Source organism: Acromyrmex echinatior, chromosome 2, assembly GCF_024713525.1.
Source record: "Acromyrmex echinatior isolate Ae372 chromosome 2, ASM2471352v2, whole genome shotgun sequence".
Lineage (NCBI taxonomy): Eukaryota > Metazoa > Arthropoda > Insecta > Hymenoptera > Formicidae > Acromyrmex > Acromyrmex echinatior.
Genome location: NC_141853.1, coordinates 8,889,384 through 8,906,063, shown reverse-complemented (window position 1 = coordinate 8,906,063; position 16,680 = coordinate 8,889,384). Strand labels below are relative to the sequence as shown.

The window sequence follows — 16,680 nt, the reverse complement described above, 5'->3', positions numbered from 1 at the left end:
ATGTACATCTCTAGATACAAAGTGAACACGATCGTCGTATTACAAAGTATAGTTTGACGAGTTAGCGATAATAGATATCGTACACTAACACAGCACAATATACCTTCTTTCTTATTAGCGTGAACGTTACTTTTTGTGACTTTTTTATGAAGTTTCGGAACAATATGAAATAGCTGTTATCAACTGAACGTAGCATTTGTAATATTTAATGCATTCTTCGAAGAAGCAACCAGGTTGTTATCGTACATTCGTATCGTGGACATGCGTGATGATCATAGTTTGCACTAGTATGACAAGTGGGGTGTGTGTCTTCGCATTAGTCTTCGGCATGGACATTGCCAAACATTCCCAGTATAAAGGTATCAAATGTTTATGTATTTTTTGTTTAGAAGAAAGAGTGAGAGTTTTTTGAAAATTTTCAAATAGCACCCTGTATTCTATAACTCGTTATGCAGTCGTTATGAGTTAATAACGATTGCATAACGAGTTACAGAATATAGGGACAGGTATCTATATCAATATATTAAATTTTGGATTTTTTTATTTTAAGATGTCATAAATTTTGATAAACTTTTAATATATCTATATAATTTTAATATCTTGCTAGATTTTACATGGGCGATTAAATTAAATCGCTTGGGTTTAGAATTGCTTGGATTATGGCCGAAGAGCGATGAAATATCTAAGAATAATTTCTCTTCTGATCTCCGTGTGGTTATTATTTTCGTTATAGTGACATTTGTTTCTGGTGTACCTCTTGCCTGCTCCCTTATACGAGTTTGGGGAGACATGATACTTATGATAGATAATCTCCAAATTACTTTACCTTTACTGGTAGTCTCGTTGAAACTTGTTGTTCTACGGTGGAAACAAACAGGTGAAATTATCTATGTATACAAAAATATCAAGAAAGTTCATTTATTATATATATATACAAAAGATAAAAAGATGAAAATTAAATATATTTAAAGGTATTTGTGCCTTACTAACTTTAAAATGAAAGTCGATACTATGATATTATGATGGTTCTACAAGTGATTATTTTGCTATTTTTCAAAGCACTTGTATCCATCATAAAAATGATGGCGGAAGACTGGATGGAATTGAAAACAAGAAAGGAAAGGGATATAATGATAAGTCGAGCACAGATTGCTAGAACGATTATCATCAGCGGATACATTCTAATGGTATTGGCGTTCATCGTGGTTATTATTCTTCCTTATTTTGGTTTACCGTTGAGGCATTTGACAAATCTTACGGATCCGGACAAGCCGCTGCCGCTGCAAACTTATTATTTTTACGATATAGATAAGAGCCCACAATTTGAATTAACATACATCATTCAAGCTATTACAATTTTCTTGGCCGCCGTAACTTACACTTCGGTAGATGCTTTTCTCGGACTCACTATTCTTCACTTGAGTGGTCAACTAGAAAACTTTAAAAGCCGTATAACTAATTTAATTTCATGCCAGAATTTTATCTATAATCTGAGTCACAACATAACAAATCATATGCGGCTTATCAGGTATATGCATATATACATTGTGTGTACACACGTAATTATTTTTATCAATTGTAATTATAATTATATAATTACAAATAAAATTCAAGATAACTTATAAAAAAAAAATTTAATAATTTGATAGTAAAATTAAATTAATATAGAATATTTTGCATTTTACGTTTATTTTCAAAAAAATTCTCAAAATTAATTACAAACATTCTGAAAAAAATAATAATTAAATAATTAGTAACTAAGCGTATCAAAATTACATGTACCTTTTTATCTGTAAATTGTAAGACAAATATTTTTCGCATTTTTCTTGAAATTCTTTTTATATCATATTTTATTTCTAATTTTACATTTATTATTATTATCATTATTAGTCTAAAAATAATTTTAAGAAATATTAAAATTGAAGATAAAATAATATATTTATTAAAATATACAATAAATATACAATAAATATTTTTTAACTACTTTTCTATTATAATTAATAGAGACAGTGTAAAAGTTATTTTTGCCAAAATTCTGAATTGTCCTAGTTAGTAGTATAGCCTGTAGTTTTTTATATGCCAAAACGATTTTTAAACAAAAATTTATTTTAAAAAGAATATAATTTATTTCTTAAAATAAAGACTATTATTTCAAGATTTTAAATAAATTTATTGTTTATAAAAATATAATAACAAATTTATTTAAAGTCGTACATATATATATATATATCATTAAAAATTTAATATAATAAAAATTTAATATAATACTTATCTTAATTATCGTTATTTTTTAAAAAAATGTGTATGTAAAAACTGTTTTTGTAACTAAAAATGAAACAGATTTCTTTTTGACAAGGCAATATAATAATTTTTTTTTTTTAGTCTTAGGCAGAATATAATAAGGTAATTTTTTAAAACATTTTTATAGATTTGCTGGTATTATTGAAAATATCTTTACCTTTATGACATTAGGCTTATTATTTTATTTTTGCATTTCATTTTGTCTTCATGGATTCTTGTTACTTGCTGTAAGTTAAAAATTAGAATTAACGTATTTTTATTTTTTTAAATTTGCAGAATTAGTTAATACTAAATCATATGTGTTGATATATCTATTAACTAATTTTTACTAATTAGAAAGATTTATTATTCAGGTGATTACTGAAGGAAGTAATTTTTCTGCCGCACGATTATGTTTTCCATTAATGGGTATCACTATCTTGTTTTCGCATGCTTTCATTTATTGTGGTGCTGGAGAGATTGTAACAATGCAAGTTAGTTACAAATTTAATTTCTCAAAATAATTTTTATAAATGTCTTGTAACACAATAGTATGCGTATACGCTTATAAATGCAATGATATAAATATACATGTACATATACAGGATGACATTAGGTGTATTATCATTCATAGATAGATAAAGCGAACTAAACTAAAAGGCCTTTATCATTTTGCAATTTTCACAATAATTACTGAGATATTAATTACTAAAGATCACCGAATAAGTCTGTATTTGCTCGGTTTACTTGTATCGTAAGTGTGCGACGAGATGCGTCCGCACAAATTGTGCTTGCGGTCGCCTGGCGCTAGTAGTAAACAATTAGTCTTGACGCATTTCGTGCCAGAAGATCACCACCGCGAGCATTGGATGGAATAGATGCGAATTCCATCCCGCTTGCAGCATCGTTAATAATAAGAAGAGGACATAAGAAGGCACATGCACTACTATGAGTAGTATCCATATCCATATATACTTGCGCGTACATTGCGTGCCCACCTATGTCTTTCTTCATACTATTAACCATGCTGCAAGTAGGCTAGAATTTTGCATCATTATTGGGCGAACATATCTCACTACATTGAATGGATACGCGTTTATTCGACGATCTTTAGTAATTAATATCTTGATTGATTGCGAAAATTGCAAAATTATACAGTACTTTTCAGCTCCCCTCTCTACTTATCTATTTATAAACAATGATATAATACACTTAATGTCACCCTGTATACATATACGTCATTATAGAGTCTTCGAGACCTATAAAATCTCTCGTGAGCAGGTAGAACGGACTAAATTAATTGTAAGTAAAAGAGTCCTCTATTATTTTGCAATTTTTAATAGTTAAGTTCTAAAAATCGATGAATAGCACGGCTAATTACAAGCGCATAACAAGATAGGATTAATCATTATCTTAAGTTGCTAGGCATGCGAGAAATTGTTTACCAATCAATCTTGGCAACGTACGAGCAGTGTGAGAAAATATCTCATCGCGCTAGGCGATCACATATCGCACTGCACGCTTGCATTTGGTAGTAGGCTGGATGAATACGCACATTTATTTTGTGATCTTTTAGAAATTAATAATATCTCATTAACTATCGTGAAAATTGATATGTAACTTTTTTATTCAGTTTAATTCGCTCTATTTGCTCACAAGAGATGATCCTGTCTGAGACACAGAGTCTGTATATATTCACGTGTAAACATATATAATAACATATATGTATACATATTATATATATATTCATATTTAGTGCGAAGAAGTATACTATGCTTTATGCAATCTTGAATGGTACAAATTAGAACCAAAAAAGGCAAGGAGTCTTATCTTATTAATGATACGAGCTAGCCAACCTTTCCATATTACTGCAGGAAAAATATTTCCACTTACGATGACCACATTTGGCAGTGTAAGATTATTAATAATTTACGTAAAAATAAATTACTTTTATTGTTAATCTAAAAAAATTAATTTTCACTATTTATATTACGTACATTTTTAACAGATATTAAAAACAGATATTATAACAAGCTAAGTTGTTTCATTTGCATTAAGAATTAGTATAGGTATTTCTAAATTAAAAGAGTACTTAATTACTTACATATAAATACAAAAGTAATATAATAAAATAATACATAAATAAATATTTCTATTTATTTCAACAAAAAGTAATATCTTTTTATTTTTTAATTGTATATTAATCAATTAAATTTGATAATTTTATTCTGTAATTTATATTGTCATATATATATAAAATATGTTACAGTTATTAAAAACATCGGCTGGTTACATATCATTTCTATTAGCAAATCAAAGATGAAGATGCCAAATTATTCTAGAACAATATATCTATATCAGAAGATTTATGAAAAGCGTAGATATAAAAATCATTTAAGAAATTACGTATAGATGTAATAGAGATTTAATATAAATAATAAGAAATAAAATATTTACATTATTTAATTCAATGTTTCTTATTTTATATATTAGGTGTTGGAATTAATTCGTAGCGTTTTACAAGTGATGGGAAGTACTTTCATTAATGTATTTTTTAATGCTCATGTGAAATAAATAACATTCTTTCATTAAAAAACGCTACGAATTAATTCCAACACCTAATAATACCTTAATATATTTTTTTAAAAAGAGTAAACATTTTTAATATAAACATTAAATACATATTATATATTTATTATATAATATTTAATATTTTGTTATTTATTATTTTATATTATATATTACATTTTTATATATATTATTAGGTGTTGGAATTAATTCGTAGCGTTTTACAAGTGATGGGAAGTACTTTCATTAATGTATTTTTTAATGCTCATGTGAAATAAATAACATTCTTTCATTTAAAAACGCTACGAATTAATTCCAACACCTAATATAATTCTTTATATTTCTTTAGACACGATAATATTAGCGATAATATTATACATTTATTTGGTAATGTACATTTATTCATCTAGTATTATTAAGAAATACCTATATCTTTTCAATGATTATTTGCAGTAATTGTATAGCTTATGGAACGTTACATTTTTTTCTTTCGTATCGCACTTTTTGTCTTAAATTTTTTTTAATACTACGGCCTTTCTGCAAAAGTATAAAAGTTAAAACACTACCACACGTACATCTCTAAATACGAGATGGATATGATCATTGCATAACAAAGTACGAAGAAACTTTTAGCGTACAGTTCGAGAAGTGGTGATAATAGATGTCGTACACAGCACGATACCCTTTCTTCTTAGAATGTTACTTTTTTATTCTTAAAGTTTTGGAACAAAATGAAACAGCAGTTATCAATTGGAAGTAGCATTTGTAATATTTGATGCATTCTTCGGAGAAACAACCAGGTCATTACACTCGTATTGTGAGCATGCGTAATGATTACGTTACGTTTTTATTCGTAAAGTTTTGAAACGAAACAAAACAGCTGTTATCAATTGGAAGTAGCATTTGTAATATTTAATGCATTCTTCGGAGAAACAACCAGGTTGTTGTACTGGTATTGTGGGCATGCGTGATAATCATGGTTTGCATTACTATAACAAGTGGGGTGAGGGTCTTCGCATTAGTCTTCGGCATGGACATTACCAAACATTCACAGTATAAAGGTATTGAACGTTTATTATATTTTTTCGTTTAAAAGAAAAAAATTCTTGAAAATTTTCTAAATTACTATATTTTAAAATAATTGTATTTTAAAATAAATATTTAATAGGTCGAGATTATATGTAAATATTTTTCTAAATGACTGTAAATGTTTAAATTGTAACACTTTTTAATATTATTATTACAAATTCATAATTAAAAAATATTACGATTTAGACACAATCGCAAAAATATTTACATGCAATCCCGACCTATTATGCCAATATGTAAAAATATAGCAATTTAATTGCTATATTTTTGTAATATTTGTTTTATAATTCTAATTATTTCACGTGTTGATAAAATTAAAAAACTCCAACATCGATATTTTAAATTTTGAATTTTGGATTTGTTATTTCAAGATGTCATAAATTTTGATAAACTCTTAATCTTAATATGTAACTAGATTTTATGTGGGCGATTAAATTAAATCGCTTGGGTTTAGAACTAATCGGATTATGGCCCAAGAGCGATGAAGTACCCAGAAATATCTTCTCTTCCGATCTCCGTGTGATCATTATTTTCGTTATAGTAACATTTATTTCTGGTATACCTCTCACCTGCTCCCTTATACGAGTTTGGGGAGACATATTACTTATGGTAGACAATCTCCAAGTTACTTTACCTTTGCTGGTGGTCTCGTTGAAACTTATTATTATGCGGTGCAAACGAACAGGTACAGATGAAATTATATCTATATGTGGCACGAAGATATGAAGAAAGTTTATTTATTATACAAAAGATATGAAACATAATGTAAAACGTATATTTAAAGGTACTTGCTATGTTTTAAAACAAGAAACAATATGTGACGGTTCTACAAGTGATTATTTTGCTATATTTCAAAGCACTTTTATCCATCATAAAAATGATGGCGGAAGACTGGATGGAATTAAAGACAAGAAAGGAAAGGGATGTAATGATGAGACGAGCACAAATTGCTAGAATTATTGTCATCAGCGGATACGTTCTCATGGTATTGGCGTTTATTGTGGTCATCGTTCTTCCTTATTTTGGTTTATCGTTAAGGCGTTTGACAAATCTGACGGACCCAGGCAAGCCGTTGCCGCTGCAGACTTATTATTTTTATAACGTAGATAAAAGTCCGCAATTTGAACTAACGTATATTATTCAAGCTATTACAGTGTTCTTAGCCGCTGTAACTTACACTTCGGTAGATGCTTTTCTTGGATTCTCAATTCTTCACTTCAGTGGTCAATTGGAAAACTTTAAAAGCCGTATAACTAGTTTGATTTCATGTCAAAATTTTATTTATATTCTGAGTCATAACATAATGACTCATATACGGCTTATCAGGTATTGGCATGTACACATATAATTATATTCATCATTATATAATTATACAATTGCAAACTCAATTACAAATAAAAATCCTATAATAAAAAATTATTTAATAATTTATTAATAAAATTAATAAAATTAATTTAATAATAAGAGATTTTTATTTCTAATTTTATATTATTAGCATTGTAAAAAATGATAAAAATATTAAAAATAATTATAAAATAATATTTATTAAGATTTGTTGAAGTATGTGATAAGTATTTTATAATTATTTTTGTGTCATAATTAATTGAGGAAATATATAAAAGGTTTTTTTTACAAAACATTACTATTAGATTGTTAAAATAGTTCCCTTTTACATATGCCCTTTTTACATATAAAAACGATTTTTACACAAAAATTTATTAATTAAATTATTTTTCAAAATAAAAACTATTTATTTATTCAATAACTTACCAGTATTCTGCTAGCTGCCGGATTTGGTCTCGGTACCATTTGTTTAGATGTAATTGAAATTCTATTCCATTCTGCACACAATTCTGATTTTGCATTGTTTGACTACGGTATTTCGTTCAATAAAGCATTTTTCGAAAACAACGAGTCAAAAATATTGAGAAAATCGATTTATCATGAATTCTTTGTCTAAATGGTATCAAGATTAAATCCAATAGTTAGAAGACTGATAGCGAATGATTATTAACTATTTATATTATGAAAAATGATATACTTCTGAATAAATTTGTAAAAACTGTTTTTGTATTTTTAGCAAGCTAATAATCTAGTAATTTTTTTTAACTTTAATCTAATATTAATCTAGTAAATTTTTTTTTACTTATTCTATATACGAAGGATGTATATGTACTTGTATATAACGAACTTAATCATGTAATTTTTAAAATTGTTATAGATTCGCTGGTATTATTGAAAATACTTTTACTTTTATGATGTTAAGCTTAGTATTTTATTTTGGCATTGTATTTTGTCTACATGGATTCTTATTACTTACTGTAAGTTTAAACATAATGCCAATTAAGAATATTAAGTATACATGTTATATATTTTTATTTTTTAACTATCTCATTTTTTGTTTCGAAGTATGCGGATTGTTGATGTACCATCTAGGATTTATTAATTTTTACTAATTATCAAGGTATATTATTCAGGTGATTACCGAAGGGACTGATTTTTCTTTTGCACGATTATGTTTTCCATTAATTGGTATCACTATTTTACTTTCGCATACTTTCCTTTATTGCGGTGCCGGGGAGATTATAACAATGCAAGTAAGTTACAAATTTTTTAATGTAATTTATATAAATACCTTGTAACAGTATAGATAGTATGTAGTTAATACAATATATCAGTATATTATTACGCATATTCACGTTAAGTGCGAAGAAATATATCGTGCTCTGTGCGATCTCGAATGGTATAAATTAGAACCACAATATGCAAGGAGTCTTATCTTATTAATGATACGAGCTAGCCAACCTGTCCGTATCACTGCAGGAAAAATATTTCCACTTACAATGACCACATTTTGCAGTGTAAGATTATTAATAATTTATATAAAATTTATAAATTATTTTTATAGTTAATTTGAAAAATATTTGAATAATATACTTTTTTTAAAAAAATATTTAGAAAGAAAATATTTAATTTTGTCTATTTCCATCTATTTCCAAATTAAAGTATTTAATTATTAACACAAAAATATTAAATTAAGATAACAAAACAATCATATAAATATATATTTCTAATTATTTTAACAAAGTAATACTTTTATGTTTTTAAATATTCAATTATACAATATATTTATCAATTAAAAAATTGTTTCTGTTATTTGTATTGTCTACATAGAAAATATGTTACAGTTATTAAAAACATCGGCTGGTTATATATCATTTCTATTAGCAAGTCAAAGATAAAGAAGACATAAAAATTACAGTACGTTCATACTAGAAAATTTATGCAAAGCATAGATGTAAATAATTTTAGTTAAGTAATTATGAATAGAACGTAACAGAGATATGTTGATTATAGAAATAAAATATTTACATTATTCAATTCAATGTGTTTTATTTTATATAAATATTTTTAATTAATATATTTGTTATATATTATATTTATAGAAAAAGAGAATAATATTTTTAATATAAACATTAAATGTATATGCCATGTAATGTCAGATATAACGTCTAAATATTATATTTATTTCATATTTAATATATATTAAATTATATTACAAATATAATATATAATATAATTTATTTGACAGGATTTAATTATTAGGATTTAATTTGTACTAAATAGTCGATATATTGTATAAAATAAAAGCATACAAACTCGATGTTCATTACACAACTCAGGTAGAGCGAAGATATTACAAATGTATCTTCTCTAATAAATACGAAACGAATAACTGATGCTTTCTTACAAAATTTATTAATAACTACAGCAAAGATGCAACCGGAACGTGGGATATAACAAGTGTATATAAATACGTTTTTTTTTGCTAACTTGAGAAAAATATCTACCTCTTATTATGAATATTTTTTATCCCTAAGTTTTACACTATGTTCGAGTGCAGAAAACTTCTGAGAAACATAAAACGAGGGTCGCGCAATGTAGAATATTTAAAATACTTCGCTGCTCGTTCAGTCCTTTCAAGAATTATTAAGAGCATGCGCAAACAGTACTTCTTGCTAAATAGAAGGTAACGTTGTTGCATAAAAAGGAAACAGCAGTCAGTCTGTAGATAACATTCGACATGGATGATTCAAAGTATGCCGGATATCAAGGTGCTCATCGAAACTGCAATTTAAAAAAAAAGATATTATGAAAATATATTTATTATATTTATAATGTGTGCAAATAGCAGTGGGATTTAAGATGTATTTTATTAATGATAACAAGTTTTTTTAATTAATTATTTTTGTACAGAATTATTTATTAGAAAATAGTAAACTAGCTAATTTAACTAGAGTAAATGTATGATACTCTTATTTTGGAACGATATTTTTTGGGAATCTTTGATTTTGTGTAATCAAAACATGATTCATAAATACATTTATAATTAATAATTCATAAAAAGTTATTTTTAAATATTTTATAATATTTATTTGTACATTCTGTTAAATAACATTTTATTTATTTTATTCTAATTGTGGATTTATTTGTGAGTATTTATGATTATGTTTTATATGAATTTCGATTTATTAAGGTTTCTACAGGTAGATTTCGAATGGGCGGTGAAATTAAATCGGATTGCTTTAGATTTTATTGGACTTTGGCCTAAAACCGCAAAAAACACTCGACAGAAATTAATGTGCAATATTCGAGTGCTTATTGTTTTTCTGTCCGTAACGTGTGGCGTACTGATTCCTTCTATACATTCATTCATAAGAATTTATGGAGACATAATGCTAATGCTAGACAATTTACAATTTACCTTGCCGGCAATAAGCTGTTCGATAAGAATCGTAATTTTTTGGTGGAAGAAGGAAGGTAGACAAAATTAAATAATTGTCTGGAAAGTCTCTGCAGATGTTCAATAATTGACATTCAAAAATCCAATACTTTTACGTCAAAGAAATTACAAAATTACTTGAAAGATATTCTGGAACAAAATAATGCATTTTTCTAACAAATTTTTTCTAACAAGAAAACTTTTTATTTAAATTTTGCTTACAAATCAGTTTAGACTTTCCAGGCAATCTAATAATTTCATTCATTTGCATGAATAATGAATAAAATCTATTTAAATTATAATTACAGTGTAATAAACATTTTAGATTATTAAGTCTTTTTATTTTGCTATTTACTATTTGTTTTTATTATTTACTTAAATATTATTTTTGTTATTAAAGCTATTATAAAAGTAATATTTATATTAGGTGTTGGAATTAATTCGTAGCGTTTTACAAGTGATAGGAAGTACTTTCATTAATGTATTTTTTAATGCTCATGTGAAATAAATAACATTCTTTCATTTAAAAACGCTACGAATTAATTCCAACACCTAATAGCTTTATATCTGTCTATTTATTTTAAACTTGTTATTGCTTAAGATTAATGTTATCACAGTTGTAATTTCAATTGAATTATATTTACTGTTAAGTACGTATTTAAAATTTTAATATTAACAATTTTAAAGCTATCGTACCAATCATGAATATGATCGCGGAAGATTGGATAAAATCGAAGAGTGTGCAAGACAGAAATGTTATGATTAGAAGAGCGTACACTGCACGTATTATTATTACTTGCGCCTATTGCATAATGGGACTAGCATGTTTTTTTATTATTATTCTCCCAAGCTTTGGAATATCAATGAGACTAACTCCCAATATCACTGATCCAGGCAAGCCAATGCCTCTACAAACGTATTATATTTACGACACAACTAAAAGACCGCAATACGAAATAACGTTTATTAGTCAAGCTGTTTACATTCTTCTTGCCATTATGTCTTATACTGGAATCGATAATTTCCTTGGATTATTAATTTTTCATATATGCGGTCAATTAGACATTTTGAAAAATCGTTTGACACGTTTGGATAAATATATCAATTCTCGCAATATGCTGAAAAGTTGCATGATAAAGCACATTCGTTTACTTAGGTTTGATATTTTATGAATAAAATATATTATTAATTAAATATACATAATACAAGGAATATATTTTATAGAATCATTGGCGTTATTGAAGATACGTATAATATAACACTTTTAGCGTTATTTTTATACTTTGCAATACTTTTCGCTTTCTATGGCTTCCGAATAATTATCGTAAGTATTGAATTATAAATAAAAATTTATTTGTATAAATTAGATATTGATAATTTATAAACAAAAAATATATTAGGTGTTGGAATTAATTCGTAGCGTTTTTTAATGAAAAAATGTTATTTATTTCACATGAGCATTAAAAAATACATTAATGAAAGTACTTCCCATCACTTGTAAAACGCTACGAATTAATTCCAACACCTAATATATTATGTGTTATTAAATTAAATATTACAAACATCTAAAGTATTGCCAATATGAGAATATTACCATATATCTTTAACACGTACCATAAATTATTTAGCTATTCGACGAAGGAAATAATCTATCGATCACTCACTTGATATATTTTATATGCAACGTTTTCACTATATTTTCGCATATGTGTCTCTATTGTGCCTTGGGTGAGATTTTAATGGCTCGGGTGAGTTTTATTCTTTTTATTATAAAACGTTTACATATATAATATTATACAATTTATTTCAAAATAATTACCTACATAATGTTAAAATAATTAGTGACATTTAATGTGATTAGTTTAAATTTATTATTTAAAAGATTACTATCGTTTTTTTAGAAATATAAATATCGTGATTGTGTATATTAAAATGTATAAAAGAGAAGAATTTCAATATAAAATCAATCTGCAGCAATTTTTTTCTGAAAAACTATTATTAACTGCTGTACTTAATCTGTATATGCATGTTAATCTATGATCTATACGTTAATTTACAATCTTATACGAATACGTGATATAATTATCTTATTTAATTGTGCAACTAATGCATACAGAATTGCTACTAATATTTTAGTAAAATTTTCCTTTTGCCATACAGTTTTTAATTTTATTTATATTTTAAAATATTTTATCTTGTTTGATATTATTCACATACAAAAGTTTAAATATATAGTAGATAATTTTTTGCATTTAGTATCTTCATATACTTACATAATGTATGATTGTACATATAATCTGCACATGAACTCGCACTGGTCTTGAATGCACATAATAATCGGTATCTAAAAACATTCTTGATTTTTAAGTGTAATGAAATATATTATGCGGCATATAATAATAAATGGTATTCCGTGGATCCAAAAATTGCGAAAGATTTGTTGTTTCTATTGATAAGAAATACTAAACCAGTCTATCTTACCGCTGGAAAAGTGTTTCCGATGACAATGGCAACATTTTGCGGTGTAAAGTATTTTAATTATAATTATTGCATTATAAAATATTTAATTGTTATTGTGATATTTCCCGTGCAGTAATCTATATCATATAAATTTTATATGTATATCTATACTTTATTTTATTGTATTTATTGCACAATGTTAAACTTTATAATCATAGAGTGTGTTATTAATTATATTACTTCTAAATGTGTATTTTTCAGTTAATGAAAACGTCAGCTGGTTATATATCTGTTTTGCATACAACAAAGGGTTAATAAATAAAGATAAATCTAAATATTTTTCAACATTATACGTTTTTTAATAGAACATAATAATTTAAGAACTCTACAAGTATTTATATATTAATTGCAAATAAATTATGAATCTTATTGCACGAGATAAAATATAATATAATGCGGATTTTATACTACATTCAGGTACAGATTTGAATTTAGATTAAAATTTAAGTGAACTTAAATCAATTTAAATTTCTGCCTTTTATAAATTGAATTATTTAAAAAATATATGGTAATTATACAGTATGGGGGATGCTGTTCCAATGATCTTGAGAAATGTTGTCAAGGTCATAATCCTGAATAACTTTGCCTTAACAATTAAGTGGCGATCTCTTAGTTTCTCAGATATTAGTTTCTGAGATATTTAAAGTTAAAGTGTAATTTCAATAATAAATTTTTACTTTGAACGACAAACTTGACTAGACAACCTTGATATATATTGTTAAGATCATGGCCCTCAGTGATCTCCAACAGGATTTAACTGTTATTCGTTATTCATTAAAAAGTTATTAAGAATCACAATTAATTATTGTCTGTAATATTTTGACTAATATAAGATTTAACACAGAAATGTTCAATTTTAGCTATATTAGAAAATAAAAGAAATGTTATAATTTAAATTATAGTTCCGTAAAGAAGATCGGAGATCCTTATGCAGAAGTGTGGAATGGACGCTTGGCATAGAAAGTTGAACGCTCCTAGGCAGGGAAGAGTGTGGGATGGACTTCGCTTCACTTGAAATATCTACTTTACCTCAGTTTGGTATAAAAGAAGAGCATTAAACTATCTAGCAAAATATATAGTCGAATATATAGTAGAATATATGCCATATGTTAAAAAATTACATTCTATTGTATTTATGAAAATTGTTTCGTCAATAATTTTTAACAAATAATAACTACCAGCTAAAACATATTGGAGGTCACTCAAGATCATGACCTTGACAACAATGTCAAGATCAAAGTCATTGAAGCAGCATCCCCAATATTATATAATTTCCATTTATAATTAGCTTTTCTATGATAAAAGAGATTGAATGAGATCTTGTTTAAGACTCTTAAGTAGTTATAAAAGAAACGTAAAGTGCATCTACTAGTTTTTACTCAATGCGCATACATAGCCTATTTTCACTTCAGAAGTCTATATACAGTTAAGGGAGATAAGGATAAGGATCTCTGTCCATTTTTTACAAATGTTTTAATGCGATCTCATCGCATTTCATTTCATTCTCTTTACAAATGGCATGCAAGAAAAATCAATGTTTCTCGCTTATGACGTCACGATTCAAAATAGCTGAGGTGATTACTTAGGAGTCTTAACAGAAAAAGAAGTTTCACGATATATATCATTTACTTCTTTTTACTCATTTTGTTATCAATTGAATGATCAAATATGAACAAAACAGTATTGGGTCAAATCCAATCCTACATTTCTAGACATTTCTTGAAAATTTATCATAGAAGGGTTTAAATCACATTTATCCCTCTTTATATTTTTCCAAAGTAGTCATCATCAAAATAACAAGAATTACGAGAGTACAATGTCATACATGTGATATATTCTCACGCATGCATGATCGGTTGTATATGATTACACCAAGGCACGCAAGTTGATACATAATTGAATGGTCAAACGAGCCAAGGGTTCGACCCCAATTATACAAAGAGTCTCGTTCGAAGACGATAACATTATAAAAACATATGTCTGTACCTGTAACGCACCTATAGGTAATAATATTGCATTTGCCAAATAGCATATATGAATGTTATGATGGTAACATTTTATACTCACCCATCTATTTTTAATAATCTCATTATCACATATATTGAATTACTGCAATTATATATAGCAAAATCTCTATTATAAAAATTAGAACCCCTGCTCTCTCAATGATCTTATTATTAACTTTTCTATATTCTAAATGTTTAAGCTTCTATATTTTTATCTTTGCATTATTTCCCATTCTTCATATTTGATCATGTAATCATCACGCAGCAACGTATAAAATGAAAATATTGATAAAAAATATTAGATATTATGTTTATCGTAATAATATTTATCGTAATAATAATTTAACGATGTTATTACTTTGCACATTATAAGTATAATTTCTATAATTAATTATTCTGCACACACATATATGAAAGGTGTAGATATCAAAAAGTCATATAGTTTATGAGATACTTTATGTATAAAAAAATTATATCAGAATAAAATATAAAATATCTTTTAAACTATAATTTTTTTCTATAAACATATTTTAATACTTTCATGCATAAAATCATGAAATAAATTAATTGGTACAACACAAATACATAGATAATTGTAGGTAAAATATCTTGTACACGCGACAGATATTTTTTAATAAATGAATAATAATTTATTAATATTAAATAATTTTAATTAAAGTATTAATAGATAGATAATCTGGTTTAAATCTTCTCTTCAGTATTGCAAATTAAAGTTATACTTTAATAAATTCAAACATATGACACTTAAGTCTTCAAGAAAATGATTCTTCATTTCAATAACTATTACAGTGATTAATGATGGATCACTGCAACGCATTGATTGCTTTGAAAACAGCAACTCAATCTTCACGATGACATTATCTAAATACAAAAAGAAGTGAGATTTTTAATTGAATATCTGCAGTATGTAAGTTATATATGGTACGTAAATTATTTTTTTTACAACACTATATATTATAGCATAATTATATATATGTATTATATATATGTTGCATATATAGATACATGTATTGTATGCATATATGTAATGCACAATCATTAATTATTTATTTAAAAACTAAATTATCTTGTTACTAATCAAGAAATATATGTATTGACAGTTTATCTTTTCCAATAAATTCAAAAATTTTTCAACTTATAAACAATTTAATTTTTTTAATATTTATAGCTTTTATCTTAAAAAAGTATTATTTAATAATTCTGATAATATCTGGATTATTTAATTTATCATTTATTATTTACATCTTATTTTGAATTAATGTGTATATTAATATTATTTCTCACACTATTATCACATATAGCAATGTCAACGATTAAAAATTTTTACGAATTGGTTTATCTTGAAAGACAAAAACCATACAGTGCAAAATTCTATTCTACATAGCTTATTACTAACTTAAGTATAGTAACATT

The 16,680-nt window shown here is 26.1% G+C and overlaps 3 protein-coding genes and 1 long non-coding RNA gene across 15 annotated transcripts in view; 3 read left to right on the top strand and 1 right to left on the bottom strand.

Moving 5' to 3' along the window:
- Positions 1 to 63: 63 nt before the first annotated feature.
- Positions 64 to 4,737, top strand: LOC147910460 (odorant receptor 10-like). Of its 2 annotated transcripts, none has more exons than XM_087416087.1 (7): positions 64 to 359; positions 734 to 877; positions 1,060 to 1,528; positions 2,429 to 2,528; positions 2,655 to 2,774; positions 4,037 to 4,192; positions 4,550 to 4,737. In XM_087416087.1, the coding sequence occupies exons 1-7, from the start codon at positions 209 to 211 to the stop codon at positions 4,601 to 4,603; spliced, it is 1,194 nt and encodes a 397-aa protein (XP_087272213.1). In that variant the 5' UTR covers positions 64 to 208; the 3' UTR covers positions 4,604 to 4,737. The 2 variants fall into 2 exon arrangements, with proteins under 2 accessions (XP_087272213.1, XP_087272216.1); XM_087416090.1 differs by having other exon boundaries at positions 241 to 359; positions 608 to 877.
- Positions 4,738 to 5,813: 1,076 nt separating this feature from the next.
- LOC105144577 (odorant receptor 13a-like) lies at positions 5,814 to 9,624 on the top strand. Of its 5 annotated transcripts, XM_087415734.1 has the most exons (8): positions 5,814 to 5,909; positions 6,353 to 6,622; positions 6,795 to 7,263; positions 8,159 to 8,258; positions 8,415 to 8,534; positions 8,616 to 8,798; positions 9,126 to 9,198; positions 9,530 to 9,624. In XM_087415734.1, exons 1-7 carry the CDS (start codon positions 5,825 to 5,827, stop codon positions 9,177 to 9,179), a joined length of 1,281 nt encoding a protein of 426 aa, XP_087271860.1. In that variant the 5' UTR covers positions 5,814 to 5,824; the 3' UTR covers positions 9,180 to 9,198; positions 9,530 to 9,624. The 5 variants fall into 5 exon arrangements, with proteins under 5 accessions (XP_087271860.1, XP_087271864.1, XP_087271862.1 ...); XM_087415738.1 differs by lacking the exon at positions 9,530 to 9,624 and having other exon boundaries at positions 6,479 to 6,622; positions 9,126 to 9,318; XM_087415736.1 differs by lacking the exon at positions 9,530 to 9,624 and having other exon boundaries at positions 6,392 to 6,622; positions 9,126 to 9,318.
- A 339-nt stretch (positions 9,625 to 9,963) lies between these two features.
- On the top strand, positions 9,964 to 16,144 carry LOC105144597 (odorant receptor 13a-like). Of its 3 annotated transcripts, XM_011053578.2 has the most exons (8): positions 9,964 to 10,052; positions 10,489 to 10,758; positions 11,408 to 11,876; positions 11,945 to 12,044; positions 12,349 to 12,468; positions 13,089 to 13,244; positions 13,442 to 13,657; positions 14,143 to 14,427. In XM_011053578.2, the coding sequence occupies exons 1-7, from the start codon at positions 10,022 to 10,024 to the stop codon at positions 13,493 to 13,495; spliced, it is 1,200 nt and encodes a 399-aa protein (XP_011051880.2). In that variant the 5' UTR covers positions 9,964 to 10,021; the 3' UTR covers positions 13,496 to 13,657; positions 14,143 to 14,427. The 3 variants fall into 3 exon arrangements, with proteins under 3 accessions (XP_011051880.2, XP_087272201.1, XP_087272206.1); XM_087416075.1 differs by lacking the exon at positions 13,089 to 13,244; XM_087416080.1 differs by lacking the exons at positions 13,089 to 13,244; positions 13,442 to 13,657; positions 14,143 to 14,427 and adding an exon at positions 16,057 to 16,144.
- Positions 15,294 to 16,680, bottom strand: part of LOC147910453 (uncharacterized) — a 132,944-nt gene continuing 131,557 nt past the window's right edge. For all 5 annotated transcript variants that reach the window (XR_015548309.1, XR_015548308.1, XR_015548307.1 and 2 more), the window contains one exon: positions 15,294 to 16,128. This is a non-coding gene — a long non-coding RNA (uncharacterized LOC147910453). The remainder of the gene's footprint in view (positions 16,129 to 16,680) is intronic.

Coding starts and splice junctions, on each gene's coding strand:
- LOC105144577 (XM_087415734.1), top strand. CDS start 5,825: ATGGTTTGCATTACTATAACAAGTGGGGTGAGGGTCTTCGCATTAGTC. Junction 6,623..6,794: donor TATGCGGTGCAAACGAACAG/GTACAGATGAAA, acceptor TATATTTCAAAG/CACTTTTATCCATCATAAAA. Junction 8,535..8,615: donor GGGAGATTATAACAATGCAA/GTAAGTTACAAA, acceptor ACAATATATCAG/TATATTATTACGCATATTCA.
- LOC147910460 (XM_087416090.1), top strand. CDS start 269: ATGATCATAGTTTGCACTAGTATGACAAGTGGGGTGTGTGTCTTCGCA. Junction 360..607: donor CAAACATTCCCAGTATAAAG/GTATCAAATGTT, acceptor ATATCTTGCTAG/ATTTTACATGGGCGATTAAA. Junction 2,529..2,654: donor ATGGATTCTTGTTACTTGCT/GTAAGTTAAAAA, acceptor TTTATTATTCAG/GTGATTACTGAAGGAAGTAA.
- LOC105144597 (XM_011053578.2), top strand. CDS start 10,022: ATGGATGATTCAAAGTATGCCGGATATCAAG. Junction 10,053..10,488: donor AAAGTATGCCGGATATCAAG/GTGCTCATCGAA, acceptor TTCTACAGGTAG/ATTTCGAATGGGCGGTGAAA. Junction 12,045..12,348: donor ATGGCTTCCGAATAATTATC/GTAAGTATTGAA, acceptor TAAATTATTTAG/CTATTCGACGAAGGAAATAA.